The sequence below is a fragment of the Xenopus laevis genome, chromosome 8L (assembly GCF_017654675.1).
Source record: "Xenopus laevis strain J_2021 chromosome 8L, Xenopus_laevis_v10.1, whole genome shotgun sequence".
Taxonomy (NCBI): domain Eukaryota; kingdom Metazoa; phylum Chordata; class Amphibia; order Anura; family Pipidae; genus Xenopus; species Xenopus laevis.
The window spans coordinates 69,898,472-69,915,179 of record NC_054385.1 but is presented as its reverse complement, the minus strand read 5'-3'; the positions used below and the strand labels follow the sequence as shown (position 1 = coordinate 69,915,179).

At 39.9% G+C, this 16,708-nt stretch overlaps 1 protein-coding gene across 2 annotated transcripts in view; it reads left to right on the top strand.

Moving 5' to 3' along the window:
- The window catches only part of LOC108698619 (numb-like protein), a 51,667-nt gene that overhangs the window by 21,231 nt on the left and 13,728 nt on the right, over window positions 1–16,708 (top strand). The window contains exons 1-4 of one of the 2 annotated variants that reach the window (XM_018230237.2): window positions 5,401–5,523; window positions 7,166–7,263; window positions 11,062–11,203; window positions 13,744–13,818. In XM_018230237.2, the coding sequence (XP_018085726.1) occupies window positions 5,521–5,523; window positions 7,166–7,263; window positions 11,062–11,203; window positions 13,744–13,818 (318 nt within the window). In that variant the 5' untranslated portion in view covers window positions 5,401–5,520. Of the gene's footprint in view, window positions 1–5,400; window positions 5,524–7,165; window positions 7,264–11,061; window positions 11,204–13,743; window positions 13,819–16,708 lie in introns of those variants that run through there. The other variant, XM_018230238.2, reaches the window with a different exon arrangement.

Sequence of the window (16,708 nt, the reverse complement as noted above, 5' to 3'; positions counted from 1 at the left end):
CAAGTTTTAGAGATTGTATGACCTGAGATATATTTTGCTGCCTAGAGGTTAAAAATAGGGCCTCGCCAATGTCCAAAACTGGGTTTCCTCAGCTCCAGGCAGACTCGCAGATACTGACCAAGGCCTCTCCGGAAGGAAATCCTTTTGTTGAAATTCATACACACACCCTCCCCGTCGTCTCCTGCACAGTCAAAGGGGGTCCGCACCCTTGAAGACGCAGAACTAGGCAATCTAGGAAGGAAGTGCAGGGTCATATTTACTTTAGGAAAAAACCCTCCCAAAAACGGAATCATTCTTGAAAAGAGAAAAAAAAACACAACTCTGTCTTTGATATGGAATAAGGTGGGTTGGTGTAAATTCCATAGGACACTCCTTTGGAGTATTAGCTTGGTTTTGACTGTATCACAAGTAACACAAGCATCAGAATGGTTAATAAAGGCTACATTTGGTGAGCTTGTTATATAGAATTTGATGTATTGCTAGTCCAGAGTGGGATATATTAATATGTGATTCCTGCTTTAATGTTTATGCTAATTCACTGTAAAAAAAAATGTTGTACCCTGCTAACCTGCCCATATTGGCATCTTGTCCTTTTTGACACCATAGCAGAGGCTGTTGGGACAAAGATTTATTTAGAAATACCCAACGTCTTGCTCTGTGGGTATTGTCAAATTACATGTCTCAGCATGAAGTGTAACTAACTGTAAAATGCATATATACTTTGCTTTTTGTGGAAGCCCACTGAAAGATGGTTTTGATGCAAACAAGTGGAGAGCATAAGCAATAAATCGTTCCAGTGAATGTGGCTGCTGTCTGTTCAAGGAGTCTGCCAGGGTTAAATGATCCCAACACCTGCCTCCCCTGTGGATACAGTTACAATTGCATCTCCTCATCATCAGTTTTATGCTCAGGCATAAGGGGATACAAATAAACAATACACACCATGAAGATGATTTGACCCAGCTACCCACGACTTTTGCCAACTGTTGATGATTTTTGACCGAGGTCCATAGCTTTAGTTTGGGGGAGGGGTGTCTGGCAAACAGCTGTCCTAATATTTTTTTTGAGAGTGTGTGTATTTGCTCCCCAGCTGCCTTCAATACCCTGTCCACTGCCCAAAGCTTTTGTCCTGTCTCTCCTCAACACTGGACTCTGTCAGCCTCCCTCCTCCCCAAACAGCTGTTGCCAACTTTGACTTTTCTGGGGCTTAATTAAAACAAGGGGACACAATAGAGAGGGAGGGGGTTTGGGTCACTTCTTCCTGGGCAACCACCTTCAATCTGCTCTGAGGCCTAGCATGTCCTGATAAGGCCTGGGGCCGGAGCAAATGAGATTTTAGTTGGTGGAAGGGAGGAGAGTGGTATTGTTAGGGGTAAATGAAGGGCGGGGGCTTCTGTTGTTACAGCATCTGTGTTCTACTTAGACGCTCGTGCTGAGCCTATTCAAGTGACATAAAGAAATAGGAGACTGGTATTGTTTGTGGCACACGCTGGCCTGTTACCTCCCCCCAGCTTTCCTTCACCTCACCATGAGTGAGAGGTCATTTATATTAATTATTTGCATGGTAGATGGAAATGAAGTGTATTGACCATCTGCATGAAGCCCCTGCCGTAACTCCTTTTACTCCTTCAATTCATTCACTTGGTTTATAATACTTCCAGCTCTTGACAAAGCCCCCCAGTCTGGCTTGCATGTATCATGCTCACTCCGAGTAATCTTTAGAAGGTACAAGTAGAGGCAACTGCCCTGGACTCCCACAGCAGCTCTTTTATACAATGGTAAAGGGAAAAACATCTCCACTGTGCATCACAGATTTTTTTGTTTGCATCTGTAGATCATTGTATGCGGTAAGGCAAGATGTCATGAATACTTTATAGCAGCCCTTCAGCTAAAACTACATCACCCTGTATCCACTGACAGCGCAAGGCCAGATATTCCTGAGTTTGCATCAACATTTTTCTTTGTTAACCACTGGCGGACATGTACACCACTTCTGCTTTTGTATCTGGGTATAAAGTGATAGCTATTTCATTACCACTGATATGCTGGACAGGGGTGCATGTACGTAGAAAGGGTTAGGAATGGAGCTCCTGTATGAAATGATTTATGTAAACAGCGTTATTTTAACAATTACAGATGTTCTATGAGAAGGGTTGGACTTTATCCAGTTTTGGTAAATTCCTGGTTTTTGCAAAATATTTCAGTACGGTATGTACTTGTCAAGGGATTAGTTAGACTGGACAGCTATTTGCAGATCTCTAGGGGTGCATGATATCCAGTAAAATATTGCTCTAAAATGTAAGAGGATTGTTCTGCTTTTCACAGTTTATGAGAGCATTTATGGACTTAACAAAGATATAAACACTATTGCTCCACCTGGTAATCCATAGGTTGCCATAATACATCTTCTAGCATACTACTCCAACATATTATAAGGGTTAAGCCTTTACCTGCCAGCATAAGCATGTTCACAAAAAGCACATTGCTTGGCTATAGTGTAACTTTAAACCTGGAAATGACGTTTGCAGGCTGTACCTCTGCTTGAGGATGACAAAGCATATACTGTACATCATTGACAGACAAAGGGTTAAAGTGTTATTGGAGAGGATAGATTTTTTTTTTTGTAAAGCAATACACTGGATAAAGTCTTTCTGAGTAAGAATCTGTTATCTCCCAATTATATTTTATATAGTAGCAAGGTAACAGATATAGTAGTGGTAGGCTGGATTCTGAGTGGAATTTGCTCTTGCATCATTAGTTAATATTGTTTGAGCTGTCTACTGTGGAGAACTAGGGAGTACAATAAAAGAGTTTTATGGAAGTTCTACATGGCCTTTAAATGAACTTGATTTCAATGATATTGTCAGACACAGCGTTTTCTCAGCTGGTGGAAAAATGCCAGCAGAGGATACGCCGATTTGGCATAATGTGTGTATGCACTTACAGGAATGGAATCCACATCTTCTGTCTGTAATCTGCCCTGTCTATGCATGCAAAGGTCTCAGTAGGTGAAGTACCATCCTAATTTGTTACTAAGCAAAGTGGTCAGAAGTCCAGATCAGATTTTTTTCTACTTTCCCCTTTCTCCAGATAGAGTAAGGGATGATATTGTTTATTTATTCTCCGACAGCATTACTAGCGGTACCACTTTTTTTTTTTTAGAAAAAAAAAATACTGTCCATCCTATATTTTCACCTTTCTTCCCTATAAATTACATTGGCATCAAGCATAATTGTTATCAGCCAGGCTGGTAAAATACCAGCCAGGTGGCAGCCCCAAGTACTGCTGCACTTTGCCCCCACCTGTAATTGACAATTGTTCTTAAATAAAGGCACCATGGGCCAATGATTAACAATGATAGAAGCTGATTACTGAGTGAGATACAGTGCACTGAGCATGTTTAGCATTCATTGTCTTGATCTTATAGTCTTACCAGTTTTCTTACAGATTGGCAGGGTCTGATGTACCTGAAAGTTTATTGCATCATATTTTAGGTGCCTGATGTGTTTGTTGCAATTTGTACCAGTGTTTTTTTTTTAATTAGAAGAGACATTAATGCATCCAGAGGTGTTTTGTACATCCATAAGAATCCTATTCATTTTAAAAGAAACCTACATCCTTCAGCACATCTGTAGATGGTGGGTGTAGAATGTAGAACATCCCTAAAGTATATCCTTTTTTTTTTTTTGGAACATTTCAGATGCTTATTGTACATTTGCAAGCTGCCTGTTAAAATACAGGACATTCATGCAAATAAGAGCCATTTATTATTACCACTACTACTTTCCACTCTGTCCACTGAAAGCAAAAATAGTAATTCAGTAGAGCATCTTTGCCAAGATGTTTTACATTCTCTTACAGTCCAGGCCAACTCTGTTGGGAGGCTGACCACAGATCAGAACCTTATGGCTGTGCTAAGCAGTCTGATTTACAGAGACTGCCATGTTTCTGTGGTTGTGGGGGATTGTTAAGCTAGAAAATCTCTGTGGGAGGCCTAACGTTCCTTTCACCTCTCCCTCCTCTGTCTTGTGATGCTACACTGCACTCTTCTCTGTGCCTTGTACACAGGGCCCCTATACAGCTTATCTGCTCCCATCATTAAAGTGCTCACCCCTGCAATGCACTCTACAAGCCATAATTCTATAACCTGGCAACTGTTGCCATAGATACCATGCTCCTGGGATACGTGGGAGCAACTTGTGCTGATACAACTGACAGCTGAGCCCTGTGTTACATGTGTCATACACAGTACAACTATTTGTATCAAATAGTCAACTAGTGCTGTCACCTTTCATTCAGAGTTGTCATGACACTTTGGAGAAGATGGGCCAATTAAAAATATAGGGAGACTGGTACTTATTGGTTATACAGCAGTAGCTTGACTTCTTTGACTGACTTTCTAGACAGTCTTTTCTATTATTGTAGTGCGAAGGGGAAGAAAGTAGACAAAATGGCCTTGCTTTAAAAGAGGTCAGGGTTGTGTAGCATCAAAATAGGCATTAGTCTTAGAAGGTGGTTCTGCTGAACTTCTACTTTGTTGCAGAAATTTTAAAGGCAAATGAAACAAAACTATTTGCCATATAATGAATAAATAGATTGAGGCATAGAAATATCCAATAGGACGGCACACATGCGGGGCCTGTATCTCTGCATGTTTTGTGGATTCGGAACCAGTGCATTGAAGATAGTTGATTATCTCCTAGCTAAGTACTGTTTAGGATATATATTTATATTATTCATGTATTTTGTCTATAACATGTTTATAAACATCTCATATACGTGAGATATCTCTTGAAGCTACCCAACACATTGGTCAGATATTGATCAAGACGGCTGCTGAAAGGCCCCACACATTAGCCCATAAGATGGCAGCTTGGTCTAAAGGGACTGAGTCTGCATCTTATATTGGCATGTGTTTAGGTTAACAATAGAGACATTAGAACCAGTGACTTCCAGGGGCCCAGTGGGAGCCCTGACCGATTTTCAGTTTTTATTTATTTGTAGGAATATTATTTTGGGAGCAAAGCTGGTCATGCATAACCAGATTTCCACTACATCTGGGCATGTATGTCACCTTGGGGGGCAGCTGCAACCAGGTATAATCAACCTTGTTTGCAGGTGTAAAATGCATGTGTAGTTGAGTAAGTGAATGGGGTCGGAAATCTTGGTCATTGCCCTGATCAAACAGAACAATAGAATGTGACCTATAGCCATTTGGCCAGATACCTAGTGTATGGCTGCTATCAGGGGATGACCAAAAAGATTTTCTCAGGGCACCAGTAACTTTATCGTTTAGGCTATGTACAGTTCATTAATAATAAACTCAAGTATGCAGTACAGATCATTTTAACTATTTCAATTATGTATTGCTGCTGTGGAATGTACGACTGTACAAGTATCTCCATATTGTAGGGGTGCCTCAAGCTGTTTTACACTTGTGCTGCCAAAACAGTTGCAGTCGGGATAACTGACATTTCAGGATCATTGCTGGACAGGAGGCGCAGTAGACATGGCTGGGAAATGGTGGGTGTTGTGTTCTTTAGAACTTGATGAAGGTTTGCCTGTATGGACAAATTATATTTATATTACGCATGCCAAAGTTAATATCTAACAATATCTAAATAATTAAAACACTTTAATTGCTTGACATTATAGACCTGAATATATAATATACATTTTTCTTATTTGTAGACAGGCTTATTGTGAATATGCAGATAATGTAGTTTTTATAATGTGATCAAATCTGGTGATAAGTTGTTTTGATATTTAATGAAAGAAATGAGTTGTCCAGGTACCATTGTTTATTAGTTTATTGTTTGCAACATTAGTTAGATAACCCAGAGAATGCAGCACAGTATGGGCTTGGAACTTTTCCAGCTTGCCATCTGCTGCTATATTTAATCATTCCCTATGGGGTCTCAGGGTTTGGGGTTTCTTCAAAGGTTGTAGGGTTCAATATTTCCCAAAATGGGTTACAATAATCAAAGAAAGTAAAAATTGACAGATATGGATACTGCAGAACTGGTTGCAGTAACCGGTGTAATTAACTTTCCCTTTAGACAATGTAGCAGCACCACCCACGTCTATTTGTTATCACATTATTTGGATATTGTGCCCTGTAGCTTTGGCTCCTTTGCTGTTTTATATCTTATTTTGAAATGCACGATTATTCATTTAAACTGGCAATTTTAAATGTACAGTTATTCATTTGAACAGTCTAATTTAAATGTTGTATGCCTTGCTTCTATTTCAGCCCCTAATTTTGCATCAAACTGAGTAGGACCTCTTTGATTAAAGGAAGTGTTCAGTGAAAAAATAAAAACTTAATAGATAAATAGATATAGATAGGCTGTGCAAAATAAAAAGTCTTTCTAATAGTAGCAAAAATGTAATGTGTAAAGGCTGGAGTGACTGGATGTCTAACATAGTCGGAACACATGGGGAGGGGGCACATGGGTTATATTTGTTACTTTTGAATCTTAGCTGAATGCTGAGGATCAATTGCAAACTCACAGAACAGATATGTCCCATGTGGCCCCCCTTCAAATTGCTGACTAGCTCAGAGTTATAGAGCTGAAAAGCAGGAAGTAGTATTCTGGCTATTACGTTAGACATCCAGTCACTCCAGCCTTTATACATTACATTTTTGACTAACTAACAGCCTATCTATTTACCCAGTTTTTTATTTTCACACTGAACTGTTCCTTTAATATAGATGTTAAATTGTAACATGCTGTAACTAATCACCAATGTGCTATGATCAGTCATGCTTTGTGTCCAGTTTTGATTGTTTATAGGTGGAAAGTACACAGATAAAGATAGTGGGAAGAGCACCAAAAATTTGGCTTTTAGTCAGATGGCATTAAAACCATGCACGTTAAGGGGATTTGACAGGTTCAGCTGCAAAATATCATTTCACTGATAGCAGATGTGCATTAAAAGAGAGATGTGGCTGTGGAAGTGGGTCTGCCTCATCCTAAGGCCAGACAGCAGTACTTAAAGGGATCATAATGTGCATAGTGATGCATTAAATCCACAGATTTTGCTTCATTGAACAGGGGTCTTTATATTCTCTTTATTGGAAGGTTACTTAATAAAAGAGAGAGTGTCAGCTTGTGCTTGTCCCTTTCACACGTCTGAAACCATTTCTTTTTCTTTCTTTCAGTGGACATCTGCAACCATCTCTAACTTGATCTTATATCACTGGTGTTCTTCAACATTTGGATGCCCAGAAAATACCACCCTGCCGCTCCCACCGCCACTGTAAGTCTGACACTTGTAAATGTCTGTACAGGGAATTGAAGATTGTTAGCTTAAAGGAAAACTGTAGATTGCAAAACAGTCCTTTCCTAAGAACATCAGTGTGATGAGAGACCCCATTTATAAATTGGTGTCCTGCCCTAAACAAAAGTTTTCTTTTCTACTAAAATCCAGCCAATCTCCATCTCGTATGCAGCCTGTATTAAAAAATGTCTCTTCTAGAAAACTGTCCCTTTTTCTGGAAAGAAATTATTATTTGGTTTTACTAGTTTCTGTAAATTAACACTTTTCGATTGCATTTCGCTTTTTATTTTTTACTTTTTTGTCATTTAGTTTGTTAAGTTTGTTTATTAACATTTATTTTTCTTCTCATGTTTCCCAGGAAGCAGATCTCCGGGTGGAGGGGAAAACGTTTAAAATGTGATACAATAGTTGATATATTTCTTAACATCAGGCCCACTGAGCATTGTCCTTTAAAGGGGCACCTTCCAACACTTTTTTCAGCTCAGTTGGTTTTTAGATAGTTTACCAGAAATAAAGACTTTTTCCAACTACTTTCCATTTTTTATTTTTTACTGTTTTTACAAAATCTAAGTTTAAACTTTAAAAGGCAACCCCAAAATAAAAAATTGCCTAATAAAAGAAACCATAATTCTAAGCAACTTTTCCATATTCATTTGTTAGAAATGTTCTATAGGTTTTAAGTTATTTGAATATGTATTGCTATTGAAAGCAGTGTTTATACGTTTCTATTCTCTGCACTGGTGGCTCAGACTGTTGATACAATGTAAGACAAGGCAGCCGATTAACAGACCTGTCTTTGCTGGGAAACCAAGACTTTTGCAACATTGTTTAAAAAGTAACAACCAGGAATTAATCAATGCTGCTTTTAATAACAATCATTTTTACAAATAACTTTAAAACCACTGAAAATATTTAAATAATGTCCATTGGAAAGCTTAGAATTATGTTTTTTTTAGTAGGCAAAATTTAATTTTGAGTCTGGCAGCTCAGTAATTCAGGCGCAGACTCTAAACTGTTACTATTTTGCAACATTTAGTTGATACATTTCTCAGCAGCATTAGAGGGAGTATTAGTAACTATTGTATCAATTCTAACAGCTTCCTTTAATGAAACTCAGGGATTCTGCTCAGCAGGGAAAAAAATAAGAAATGTATCAACTAAATGTGTCAATTTAGTTTACAGCGTCAGCGACCCCCTCCCCAGAGCTGCTGTGAAAATGACACTTTACACTTCAATATTAGAAAAACAGTCACACATAGAAAAGTTGTAAAACATAACATAAAATGAAACAGCAACATATCATTGGCGATTCAGTGTTTGTGAAGTCACAAAAGCGCACTGCTTAAGTAGAGTAGTAATACTGTTAGCACAGGGTGTGTTGGAGTAGCAGGGAGGCAGTTTCATTTCAGAGCAGGCTGGACTGGCAATCTGTGGGTTCTGGCAAATGCCAGAGGGGCTGCTATAAAGTGCCATAGAAAGTCAGTATTTAGTGGGCTGATTTGGCCTCTGTATACTTGAAATGCCAGGGCCTATTTTAATTCTCAGTCCGGACCTGTTTCAGTGTGTTAATATTAGTATAACGTGCAGTAGAAGTGCTGGGAAACAGTACTAGCAGTGTACAGTGCACTTGCTCACAGGCAGTATTAACATAATGTTTAGCAGAATTGTAGTTATAGATTTGAAAGGCTTAGTGCTGGTAAGTGTTGGAAAGCAGAGACACAGCACTAGCAAGCTAGATTTCTCAGCTTCCATCTCTAACACACACACACTAAGCAACTCTGCTGTACCACTCTCTTCTTCTCATTCACTGCTAATTAGCTGCTTATTAGACAAAACCATCCTAATAAAAGCTCTGACTGACTTGTCCTGTCTCCCTGGGCTCGGCCCTCTCCTTTTACTAGAGCAGCGGGTGTCCAGTAGTGAGGAAACGGTACATAGAGAGACCACACACAGCTTAAAAGCAGTCATGCCATTAACCCATGATATTCCAAATATGTAATAACTGTGAATGGAAACCTTTGGACTCTCACTATCCCTGTTCACAATTATTGTTCTGTTAACAGTTACAGACAACATATATAAAACATAGAGCTAGTGGTTGCTAGACTGAGATTCCGAAGTCAACTATTAAATACAGAAATATTATTTATGTAGAGCAGAGAAATGTAGATAGAATGGAGCTTAAAGGCATTAAGACAGTCCCTTTCAATAGAGGGTGAAATTGTTTAGTTGTTCTAAGTGAAGGGTGACTGTTTTTCCTACTGCCAGGTGATACAAAGCAAAGGGACACCTAACAAAATGACACCTCCTCTGCTGTTTCTGGTATCACAGGAAATTTCACATCCCTCAATGTATTATAGCTCCCCTGCCCACTCTTAGGCAATGACAAACCCATTTCCTCTTATGAATGTGGAAGGGTTAAAAATATTATCAAATAATTTAACATAACACAAGCATATGTATTAATCCCCAGCTTGTTTATGATAATAAATGTGTCCTGCCAGGACTAGTTACTAATGATAAGAGCCAATCTGTCCTTATATCAATAATAATCTGTGTTTCTGTAGGAGGATAAAGTAAGGAGTATGTTATGGAAGTGTCACTATGACATAATGAAGGCAGTACCGATGGGACCCATCTCTCACTTCATCCTATAGGGTTAATTCAATTTGTACAGCGACAGGATTATACTGCTCACTTAATAGCTGGATATTAAATCCTTGCGCTATTATTTCCTCTGCTTTTCCTAGCAGATTAAGTGTGAGGCAGCGTGACTGTACTGAAGTGTTGGTGCTCTGCTTTAGTACTGTATGAAAAAATGGGTATTTGGATTTAGTAAATTCAGTTCCACTACAATGTGGTTCCTGAATGGTAAAAAAAAAATACAAAAAGTAAACCCGCCCTGGCAATGGACAGTATACTGAGAATTTCAAACTGCAGCTCTCCAGCTGTTGCTGAACTGCAACACTCACAGGGTGGATGTTAAATGTGCTAGTAGATTTCACTCCTAAAAGCTCCTTCTATAATAATTAGCATGCTCTTGTATTCACTGTTTTGATTAATAACCTATTAAATCATAGCCCTTTAGAGAAAGTTCTCATGCCTGAAAGGTTTCAAAAGACAAAATGCACTTGGGAAGCCATTTTAAAATTCTCACGCACTAAAATCAATAAATGAAGACATATATCAGGGCTGGAGTGTTAGAGTGCCCTTACATTTTTCTTTCTTTCCTTCGTGTTGGAACTAATTAAGGGTGTATTAAATAGAACTGCAATAAGCGCCTTGGGATTTTTGTTCTCTCTTTCCAGCTTTCTCTCAAATCCTTCATTTCCGGCTGCTTTCTCGTCAATGAGGGGGAAAAAGTTATTTTTCTCTGCTCTTGCCATATGCTTTCAATCTCCACTAACATGTGTGGAAGGGTGGAGAGAGGAAAGACAGAGAGGATTCTGGGAACGTGTAACCCATTTATTAGCTTCAGAATATTTGTCTGTGTTAGGCTCGCAGATGTGTTTGGTAAAGGGACATTTATGGGTCAGCAGGCTGCTCAGTAATAGACAGAGCTAGTTCCATTTCCTGAGGCCAAACATCAACTACTGTACATTCAGTTATGAAAGGTCTCACCAATCTCATATAGCCCACAGTTCCAGGAAGGTGAAAATATGAATATGGGCTACAGTGAATTTGTGAAATTTAAAACGAAAATACAGTATTTTCAAAAATGTCTACATGTTTTGAGACACCGGTGGATCAGGATAAAATGCCCCTTTCTTTCCTTAGCGCTGCAGCGCCTGAAATGAACAAACTGCGTCAGAGCCTGCGGAGAAAGAAGCAGACGTATGTCCCTGAGGCCAGTAGGCCGCACCAGTGGGGGGCAGATGAGGAGGCTGTAAGAAGGGGGAAATGCAGCTTTCCTGTGCGGGTGAGTCATTATTTGCTAATCAGGCCATGGTGCTAATATCAGTATTTGACTGCTAACAAGTCCAAACTGTAGTTTTTCATGCGTAGCAGTTATTTCCGACATAACTTATAGTGAACTTATACCCAAGTGCATCCCAGTTGTCTTCCTTTTCTTCTATGGTTGGGTTTTGTTTTTCAAAAATATGACCTGCAGTTTAAATTCTGGGCCAATACAGTCAAAAAGTGCCATTATACCTGGAAACATTTAGGGGTCTATTTATCATGCTGTGTAAAAAATCAATTATCTCCTGTGCCTCAGATGAAATCTAATTGCTGATTGGTTGCTATGGGCAAAGTCACCAGTGATGTTTTCCTCCAATTTTTACACAGCATGATAAATAGGCCTTATAGTAGTTTGTACACATAACAGGAATTTTATACATTATACCTGGCCAAGCAGCCATTCTATTCATACCGCAATACTTATTCTCATAGGGCTCCACTGACATTATTTATCCCATGATCATAAGCTTACATAGCTGCACAAGCACACCTTTCCTCTAAGCTACACAATTGCATAATAACTATCATTATGCTTATACATCAATAATGATATGCTGCTCTTTACACAATGGCATAATAAAAGGTTTTTTTTAACCTGTGGGTTAGGTCCATGCTGTTTAGGGTGATCACCTTTAATACAATCAGATAGAAAATTAACTCTAAACCTAATAATGGGTCACAAAGTTGCTTCCCACACTTAGGCTGGCTCCAGTCAGAAAAAAAGTTAAGAACCTCTGGCTGTAGTGTTTACAATCTACCATAAGCCTCTCAGAGAGAGTACTGTATATACTCGAGTACCTAAGGTACCTAATTTTACCTCCAAAAACTGGGAAAGCTTATTGACTCGAGTATAAGCCTAGGGTGAGAAATGCAGCAGCTTCTCGTAAGTTTCAATCAAAAAATTGAGGGTTTCTGCTCCCATTGGAGGTGCCGGCTGCTCGTTTTTGGATGCCGGTGACCATTCTTGGACGCCGGCAAATATTCTTGGAGACTATTCTTAGGCGCCGGAGACTATTCTTAGGCACTTGCTACTATTCTTAGTCGCCGGCGACTATTTCAGACGACAGCGACTATTCTTAGGCGCCGGCGACCGTTTTTGTGCTTGACCAGAGTATAAGCCGAGGTAGAGTTTTTCAGCATATTTTGGGGGCTGAAAAACTCGGCTTATACGCGAGTATATTTAATAAGCACAACCAAAGCATATTGCTATTTTGGAGTGATCTCCTCTTATTATATGGAATAACTGAATTCATCTCAGAGATACCTGCAGTGATCAAACTGCCTTTCCCCATTGACAGACTCTGCACAGGTTATTGAGTATGAAAGAGCCACACTGTGCCACACTGTTTTGGCATTTAGTGAGTATCACCATCAGTGGAGTAGGGGCCCCCTGCAGACAAACATGGGATGCCCCCTCCCCCTCCGAGAACTGATGAAGCACGTGTATACCTTGCAACACTTACAATGTAAGAGAAAAAGTCAAAGAAAAAGTCAAATATGGCCGTGCGTTCCACAGGTGGAATGCACGGCCATCTTTGATTTATTCTGGCCAGAACGTGAAGGTGAGAAAGCTCTGTTTAAAACCTGGTAGCGACAAGGGTCCTCAGGACCTAGGCCCCCCCCTGCGGTGCAGTCCTGCGGGCGCTATTTACGCCACTGATCACCATACACAGTGCAACCATATTTACCTGAACTGGAAGTGGCTGTTGACAATAAAATCATGTATCTCTCTGATAGTGAACAAAAAGGTCAGTGTCCCCTTTAAACACAGCATGGTGGCAGGTAGTGCATTTCTGGCAACTGGACACTAAAGAGAAGTTGGGAGATGGCAGTGTCCTTTAGGTTGGTGGCAGACGTGAAGATTCGGGGGAGATTAGTCGCTCAAGCAAGAGATTTGTCGCTGGGCGACTAATCAACTCCGAATCTTCACGTCTGCCACCACCCTTAAGTGATAACTGTCTGATTGCTAAGCTCTTAAAAAGCAGATGCACTTCCTTCAGGTTTATTGACAGCCTCACCTCTGTTAAAACAATAGGCTTGTTTCATGTATCTGGTGTTAAATAATTAAAGCTATGGGACCTGTTATCCAGAATGCTCGGGCCTGGGGTTTTCCAGTTTTTTTCTGTAATTTGGATTTCCATACTTTAAGTCTACTAAAAAAATATTATTATTACTTAAATAAGGAGAATTATATTTAAGTTAGGATCAAGTACAAATTACTGTTTTATAATTACAGAAAATGAAATAATTTTCAAAAATTAGAATTATATGATTAAAATGGAGTCTATTGGAGATGGCCTTCCTGTAATTTGCATGCTTTCTGTAAAAAGGTTTTAAAGGGATTGCATTTTTAAAGCTTCTGTTTTATAGGCAAATCCTAAGTTCTCTACCAGGCTGACATTTGCCATAAGTTCATAACATTTTAAAACATTTTACCACTAGAGTCAGGATATCTATTCTCTAAAAAGCCCCGAGCCAGTTTTTTTCTTTTGCTCACAGTACCTTGGACATGTGGAAGTGGAGGAGTCAAGAGGGATGCACGTGTGCGAAGATGCAGTGAAGAAGCTGAAAACAGTAGGTTAACTTTACAATTCTGTTTTACTTAAAGGAACAGTTCAGTGTGAAAATAAAAACTGGGTAAATAGATAGGCTGTGCAAAATAAAAAATGTTTCTAATATAGTTAGTTAGCCAAAAATGTAATATATAAAGGCTGGAGTGAACAGATGTCTAATAAAACAGCCAGAATCCAACTTCCTGCTTTTCAGCTCTATAACTCTTAGTTAGTCAGCGACTTGAAGGGGGGCCACATGGTACATTTCTGTTCAGTGAGTTTGTAATTGATCCTCAGCATTCAGCTCATATTCAAAAGCAACAGATATGACCCATGTGGCCCCCCCTCAAGTCTCTGATTGGTTACTGCCTGGTAACCAGGGTAACCAGTCTGTGTAAACCAAGAGAGCTGAAAAGCAGGTTCTGACTGACATGTTATACATCAAATCACTCCAGCCTTTATACATTGCATTTTTGGCTAACTAACTATATTAGAAACATTTTTTATTTTGCACAGGCTATCTATTTAGCCAGTTTTTATTTTTACACTGAACAATTCCTTTAAATGTCAACACAATCCACCCTGAATACAAGATCATTTTGCTGGACAAAGGCTTTATTTCTGGTGATGGTATGGGAACTAGTCTTATATGTGAAGCAAGACAAAATTCTTCTACCAGCAGAAGGGTTGACATAGTTTCTCAACCAGCTCTTAGCACTTGGAATCAGGGCAGCCATCAGGGGGGACAGGGGGGAGAGTTGTAGGGGGCCCGAGGGTAAGGGGGGCCCCGGCCACGCCGTACTTTCTTGATTGGCCGGGCCCCCTGCTTTCTGAGAGCTGCCGACTTCGGGAAGGCAGGGCGGGAGCACAAGGGGAGGTATCTTCTGTCCATTACTTCCCCTTATTGGTCACTGAGTTTAAGTCCCGGTTGAGCTGCTCAGGGATTGGATAGTTGAGGTTTGAACTTCTCCAGCTGATCCAATCACCATGCAGCTTTACCAGGACTTGAAATTCTGTGACCAATAAGGGAAGAAAATGCTGTCACTGGAAGAAGATGCAGCCACCTGTGCTCCCCTCCTCCCTTCTGTAGTTGGCAGCTCACTGACAGCAGGTGGGCCACACTAATGAAGTAAGTGTAACATGGACGTTTCAGGGGGGCCCTGGCCACCAATTTTCTTATAACGTGTGGGGGGGGCCTGGCCACCAATTTTTTTCACCATGTGGAGTCCTAGCCACGAATATTTTTTAATGGGGGGCCCTGACCACAAATGTTTTTTTTAATGGGGGGCCCTGACCACAAATGTTTTTTTCAATGGGGGGGGGCCCTGACCACCAATATTGTTTTATTAACATGTGGGAACCATAGCCACCAATGTTTTTTTTAGTGTGTAGTGGGTGGTGGTCCTGTGGGGTGGGGAGGGCGGACCTGTAGGTGGGGCTTATGGTGGGCGCAGCCCAGGGGGCCCAGGAAATTTTTTCGTATGGGGCCCTGCGGTTTCTGATGGCGGCCCTGCTTGGAATTCTCAGCATAACATTAATTTTTTTCTTAAGCAAAGGCTGATGGGTTACACACTGGACAATCCTTGCAAAGGATAAAAGGAAATGAGAGGCACTGCTTCTAGTGCAGTACAATTTTTTTAATATAGTGAGATGCATTCTCTTTGTTTGTTAGTATTGGAACCATAAAATATCTTAATGGGCATCAAAAAGGGCTCCATTTGGATAGCTCTGTTCTAGTGAATAAGATACTGCAAGGACCTCAGCATGATTTGGGCTTGACATCTGTCTTCTGAATCATTTTAGAAAAGTCTAAATAAATTGATGGGCTAAACGGGTATCTGTAAATTTGTATAGTCTAATCTTGGACTTTAATAATAAAGACAACTGACTCAATGGCAACTAATTTTGGGGGTTTAGGAATATATCCCCCCAGTAATGGGTCTGAATACTACTCAGTTTCCATATATGTGAACAACACAACCCTAAGAAAACAATTAGTTACACGTTGGAGCCCATACAGAAGCACATTGTACTGACAATGGAATAATTTAAGGAAAAATGTCACTGTAAAGCAAACGTAACTATTGAAAGCAAAGTGCTAAATACAGAATCCGTTCTCCCCAGTGGTTATGTCAACGTGTTAAATAAAAATGATCCTCAATTCTCAGTGAAACTAAGATTTTCAAAATAATATGAGCTAGAAAAATGTAGGATATAATTATGAGAAAGAATGGAAGTGTCAGTGACAGACTGTGTGGTAATAATCTGCCACACAATTTGAATTGCATATAATGTCACAGATGCCACAGCTTCTAAACCTTCTGTTAAATGCCTTCTCCCCATCACTCCCATTCAACAGCCCAAATCTTCCCTTTCATCTTTTTATTCAAAGTCTTATTCTTTTTCCAAGTTTATTTTAAGGCTTTGATTTATGATTGTAAATGCAGTGGCAAAACACTTCTTGTAGAGTATATTTGAGCTGGAAGATGAAAATAAGGTGGTTATAGAAGCACAGCCTCATGATATTAGATGAATGCATACAGTATCAACCTAATCTAAGTGGGTGAATGTAAGTACAACACCCGCAGGGTCCGTCACAGCACTTTCTGTAGCTTTGCTATTTCTCCAAGTAAAACAAATGGCAAAAAGCCTTTCAGATGGTTATGGCTCCCCATCTCCTGCAACAGTTTATTGCCAAGTTAGGCCTTTTGTTCACTCATCATAGTAATCTCAAAGTGGGTTGCATAGGGTTTAAAACCTCCATTCTGTGCATTTGCATACAAAGTGCAGTATAGAGCTGGGGAATTAGAAAGAGCCGAAGGGCCAGGAAAAAGGAAATCTTCTGCAGCATGAAACTAGCAGATAAGATGAAAGGGCTGGGAAAAGCATGTCATATGCATGGATTGACTTAA